Raw genomic sequence first — 6,010 nt, forward strand, 5'->3', positions numbered from 1 at the left:
CCTGGGCAGCAGGGGGCCGGCTCCGGGGGAGGGGGAGGGGGGTAAGAGGCGGGGGAGACGCCGTTTAGAGCCCGGGGGGGCCACGTGACCCTCCCCCAGGAATGCGCTTGCGTCACCGGGGGCGTGGCCTTCCCTCAATTAGGGAGGAACGGGGGTGAGAAAGCCAGAAAAAGTTTCTTTCCCGGAGTCCCAAACGGGGTGTGTGACGGAAGGAGGGAGACAGGCCAGGGGCCCGGGGCTCCGTGGGACCCTGATCGCCGTGCGCAGCCCCCGTTCCAGGCCATGTCGGGGCCCACCTGGCTCCCCCCCAGGCAGCCAGAGCCCCCCCGAGCCCCCCAGGGGCGAGCTCTCCCCCGAGGCGCGCCGGGGCCGCCGCCAGCCCACGGAGCGGGTAAGGCAGCGCGAGGGCACCCCGCGAGCCGGCTCCCGCCGCCCCTTCCCCAAGCGGGGCTGGGACCAGGGACCCCTGCCCTCGCGGCGGCCGTCCGGTCCCACTCTCCGATCCCGGGTGTGGGTGTGGGTGTGAGGAGAAGAGGGACCCAGAGGGCACCTCCACCAGTGTCACCCTCGCCCCTTCCCCATCTCCATCTTCACTCTGCTTTAACTCATCCCAGCGCTCCAGCCCCACCCCAGGGTCAATTTTTGCCCCGTCCCGGCTGAGCAGTGTTACCAGGCCCCCGGGGGATTGGAGGATCGGGGGCCGGCCTGGGTGGGGTGCCGTGGAGCACCCCCGCGCTCGCAGGTAAGAACCAGATTTGGGGAGGGGTGCATAGCGCCCTGGGCAGGAGGGGAGGCCATGTGATGTGCATTCTCCCTGCTTTTGCTCTATCCCCAGGGACTCCCCCCAGACCGGGGCCGGCTGCACCCAGGAAGTCTGGATGCCGAGATAGATTCCCTCACTAACATGTTGGCCGAGCTGGATGGGGGTCGAGGTCATGCCCCAAGGCGGCCTGACCGGCAGGTGAGCCCCCATTCCTCCCCTGTCCCTTCTCCCTTGCCCCCCTTCCCTCACCCCAACCTCTGTCTTCCCTGCACGCCCAGCACACCCCACCTCCCGCCCTCTGTGTGAGTGATGCACACACCCGCCCAGGAGCTGGGCCACCAGAGCTTAATGGGTTGTCAGCCACGCAAGGGTGGGCCCTTGTCAGAAACCAGCCCTTCCCTGGGTGACACACGTGGGTGGGGGTGGGTTTCCACAGATGCGTGTCCTGTAACGCCTGCTCACGCCTTTTGGTCTGCATTTCTCCCCAGGTCTATGAGCCCCCTCAGCCCCCTGCCTACCGCCCTGGCGCAGGCTCCCTGAAGCTGAATGGAGGGGGTGTTCCTCCCCCGCTGCTCCCAGCATCCCCCTATGGGGGCCCCACTCCAGCCTCCTATGCTACAGCCAGCACTCCTGCTGGCCCTGCCTTTCCTGTGCAAGTGAAGGTGGCACAGCCAGTGAGAGGCTGTGGCCCTCCAAGGGGGGGACCCTCTCAGGCCTCAGGGCCCCTGCTGGGCCCCCACTTTCCTCTCCCAGGCCGAGGTGAAGTCTGGGGGGCTGGCTATAGGAGCCACCGAGAGCCAGGGCTTGGGAGTAAAGAGGAGGTCGCTGGGAGCTCCAGTCCCCTAGGAGGAGGAAGAGGAAGTGGGTACGGGCACCAGGTAAGCCCAGGGGAATGGGATTTGAAGTCCTGACAACTGGACGCTGATTGGGTCGGGTGGGGGTGGTGTTCTAAGTCCTGGTTGTCAGGGACGGGGAGTGTCAGAGCTCCACACCTCCCCGCCTCCCCCCAGGGGTGTGGGGCAGGTCAGGAAATGTAGGAGGGAGGGGACCGGAGTCACACACTAGCTTTTCAAGTCATGCCCTCGGACCCTGAGGTTCTCCAGTGAGCTTTCTGGGTGGCATTTCCTGGTCACCCACAGGTATTTTGACAGCATTGAAAGCTAGAGGTAGCGCCACAAACTCCTGATTCTCAACTCCCAGGGTCCCCTGAGCCAGCCTCCTGAGGAGGAGCTCGAGAGGCTGACCAAGAAGCTGGTGCACGACATGAGCCACCCGCCCAACGGGGAGTACTTCGGTGAGCTGAGTGTGAGGGTGGGCGGACAGGGTGGGGGACTGGAGAGCCAGAGGGCCACCAGCTCTGGCTTCCCGGCCTATGCCGGCTGACCCTGTCCCTCCCTGTCCCCAGGCCGATGTGGGGGCTGCGGAGAAGACGTGGTTGGGGATGGGGCCGGGGTTGTCGCCCTGGACCGCGTCTTCCACGTCGGCTGCTTTGTGTGTTCCACGTGCCGCGCCCAGCTCCGGGGCCAGCATTTCTACGCCGTGGAGAGGAGGGCGTATTGTGAGAGCTGCTACGTGGTGAGTGGCTGGGACTGGGGGCTTCCATCCAAGGTGGAAACCGATGTCCGTGAGGAACAGGGCTCAGGTGGGGGACTGAAACTGATACACAAGAAGGGAGATATTAGGCAACCAAATAGTGGCTGCTGAAGGGGAAGGACAGAAGCCCCTTGCAAATGTGAGGCATTTATTTTAGAGTCAAGGGAGTGTGTTGACCACAGCACACTGTAGGGCATAGACTGAAGGGAACTGAAGCTCAGAGAGGCTACTTAACTTGTCCCAAAAGTTGCAGTGATGAGTTTTGCACTCAGATCTGTTCAAAGCCACCTTTCGCTAAATCACATGCAGGGGGCTGAACAGATGGGTGGGCTGGCAGGATGCCTGAAGGGCTGCCCTGGTCCTCCGCAGACCCCAACCTTCCTGCCCTCCTTCCCAACAGGCCACCTTGGAGAAGTGCTCCAAATGCTCTCAACCCATCCTGGACCGGATCCTTCGGGCTATGGGGAAGGCTTACCACCCTGGCTGCTTCACCTGCGTGGTGTGCCACCGTGGACTTGATGGCATTCCGTTCACGGTGGATGCCACCAGCCAGATCCACTGCATTGAGGACTTCCACAGGTCAGGCTAGATCCGCCCCCACCTTTGTCTCAGGATGTCTGCCTTTCCCATCTTTCTCATTTCTTCCCGTCCCAGTACCAGCCCCTTCTGTTTCCCACCCTTGCCATGCCTTGTTCTGGTTAACATTGCTTTCTTCCCTAAGATCCAAGACCATACCTCTGGCCTGTCCTCTTCTCTCCTGCGTCCCACCTTCTCTGGGCCCCGTTGTTAGTCTCCTCCAACCCTGGGGCTTGACAACCCCCTTGGCTCTCTTGTACCCCAGGAAGTTTGCTCCACGATGTTCAGTGTGTGGTGGGGCCATCATGCCTGAGCCCGGGCAGGAGGAGACTGTGCGAATTGTTGCTCTGGATCGCAGTTTTCACATCGGCTGTTACAAGTGTGAGGTGAGGGGGCCTGGACCAGGGGAAAAGGGGTTCTTGGGGTCTGGGCTCGCTGGGTATAGTAGGACCCAGAGGTCTTGGCCCGGTGGAAAGCTGTTGCTTCTTTCTCAACAGGAGTGTGGGTTGCTGCTCTCCTCTGAGGGTGAATGTCAGGGCTGCTACCCCCTTGACGGGCACGTCTTGTGCAAGGCCTGCAGTGCCTGGCGCATCCAGGAGCTCTCAGCCACCGTCACCACTGACTGCTGAGTCTTCCCAGAAGCACCTGCTGCATTCTCCCTTCCCGTCTACCACCTGCCTTGACATCTACGTTTACAACTCTGCCACCAAGTACTGTCTCCTCTTCCTCCAGTCATGAAATAATAATTTCGCAAGAGTTTACAAGACACTTTCAAGTCTATTGTCTCATCTGATTCTCACAGCAGCCCAACGCGGCATAATTGTTGTGACTGCATTTTTACCTGAGAAGTGACTTCCCCAGACTGCATGGTTCCCAAGTGGCAGAATCTAGGTCTTCTAAGCTCTGGTCCAATTTAAAAAAAATGTTTTTATTGACTTTAGCGAGGAAGGGATAGGTATGGAGAGATAGAAACATCGATGGGCTGCCTCTTGCACGCCACCTATTGGGGATTGAGCCTGAAACCTGGGCTTGTGCCCTGACCAGGAATCCAGCCAGTGACCTCTGGGTTCATGGGTTGACACTCAACCACTGAGCCACACTGGCCGGGCCCTGGTCCAATTTTTTGCAACTCTGCTACAGTCAGCCCTCTATATCCCTGGGTTGAATCAACTGAGGATAGAAACTATTCTGAAAAAAAGTTACAGTTAGCCTGGTTGGTGTACCTATGAATCAGGTCATGGTTCAAATTCCCAGTCAGAGTACATGCCCGGGTTGCAGGCTCGATCCCCAGTGGGGGTATACAGGAGGCAACCAATCAATGATTCTCTCTCATCATTGATGTTTCTATCTCTCTTTCCCTCTTCCTTCCTCTCTGAAATCAATAAAATATATTTTTAAAAACAGTTACATTTAGCTAATATGTACTCTGTGGTTAGGGCTACTATGGTTGCATCTGGTACTGAACATGTAGAGTTTTTTCCCTTGTTATTATTCCCTAAACAGTACAGTATAAAAACTATATACATAGCATTTACATTGTATTAGGCATTATACATAATCTAGAGATGACTTGAAGTATATAGAAGGATGTATACAGGTTATATGCAAATACTATGCCATTTCATATAAGGGACTTAAGCATCTGAAGATTTTGGTACCCCGGGGGTCCTGAAATCGATTCCCTGCAGATACCAAAGTATACCAAGGGATGACTGAATACACTTAAAAAAAAATATATATATATATATATATATATATATATATATATATATATATATTATTGATTTCAAAGAGAGGAAGGGAGAGGGAGATAGAAATATCAATGATGAGAGAATCATTGATCAGCTCCCCTCTGCACACCCTACACCGGGGATCGAGCCCGCAACCCAGGCATGTGCTCTAACCGAGAATCGAACTGTGACCTCCTGGTTCATAGGTCAACGCTCAACCACTGAGCCACGTAGGCTGGGCTGTATACACTCTTTTAAGTGTAGTTTGCTGTAAAGACACCCCTCCTCTCCGTGCTGGGAGTAAGGCAGCAGTATGCTCCAGGGAGGCAGCATTTCCTATAAAATCTTCACACTCACTGAACCCACTGACTAGATCAGTGGTTCTCAACCTTCCTAATGCCACGACCCTTTAATACAGTTCCTCATATTGTGGTGACCCCCAATTTCATTGTTACAAATTGAACATAATTAAAGCATAGTGATTAATCACAAAAACAATATGTAATTATATATGTGTTTTCTGATGGTCTTAGGCGACCCCTGTGAAAGGGTCGTTCGACCCCCAAAGGGGTCGCGACCCACAGGTTGAGAACCGCTGGACTAGATATTACCCCTGGGGCCGTGGTTGGCAAACTGCGGCTCTTTGGCCCCTTGAGTGTGGCTCTTCCTAAGCCTTAGGAGTACCCTAATTAAGTTAATAACAATGTACCTACCTATATAGTTTAAGTTTAAAAAATTTGGCTCTCAAAAGAAATTTCAATCGTTGTACTGTTGATATTTGGCTCTGTTGACTAATGAGTTTGCCGACCACTGCCCTGGGGTGATAGTGCATTTACTCTGGGGCCAGCTAGATAATGCCTGTTGATCAAGATCTCAACCTACAACCTCTGTCATCAAAGTACTGGTTGGGGATGAGACTGAGATTTGACAGTATTACTTACAAACGGGGGCACCTTTGCCGAAGAAGAGTAAGAATAATGAGTTTTGCAGGTCCAGCATACTAGGCACCAATAAAAGCTGGTTCTCAGGTGGGAACACAAAATGGTGGGAAATGCTTAAAATGGTCGCTCTACCCCGCTAAACGCCCGCACTCCTCAAGCCCGTGCCCCACGCGAGGAGAGTGGGGAACAACCCCGATGAGGTCTTGAAATACCCCGAGCAAAGTGGTGGCGGCTAATGTCTACGGTCCAGAACCAGACACTTCCGGGTGAGTGCGACCTTCGACCTCGGCCTAAGGAAGCGCTCCTTCACGCCCAGAGGACTCTACCGCCCTCCCCAGGCTAAGCTTGGCCCAGCTCAGCCTCCGTAGTTCCTCACAGTCGCGCAGTTCCCGCCCCAGAAATATCGC

General features: G+C 55.6%; 1 protein-coding gene across 1 annotated transcript; it reads left to right on the forward strand.

Moving 5' to 3' along the window:
- Nucleotides 1-146: 146 nt before the first annotated feature.
- Nucleotides 147-4,338, forward strand: TRIP6 (thyroid hormone receptor interactor 6). Its single transcript, XM_081090475.1, has 9 exons — nucleotides 147-391; nucleotides 615-742; nucleotides 836-961; nucleotides 1,252-1,641; nucleotides 1,964-2,057; nucleotides 2,169-2,338; nucleotides 2,757-2,935; nucleotides 3,198-3,318; nucleotides 3,430-4,338. The coding sequence occupies exons 1-9, from the start codon at nucleotides 283-285 to the stop codon at nucleotides 3,559-3,561; spliced, it is 1,449 nt and encodes a 482-aa protein (XP_080946601.1). The 5' UTR covers nucleotides 147-282; the 3' UTR covers nucleotides 3,562-4,338.
- The last annotated feature ends 1,672 nt before the right edge of the window (nucleotides 4,339-6,010 follow it).

This window comes from Myotis nattereri (assembly GCF_964212035.1).
Source record: "Myotis nattereri genome assembly, chromosome: 4".
NCBI lineage: Eukaryota > Metazoa > Chordata > Mammalia > Chiroptera > Vespertilionidae > Myotis > Myotis nattereri.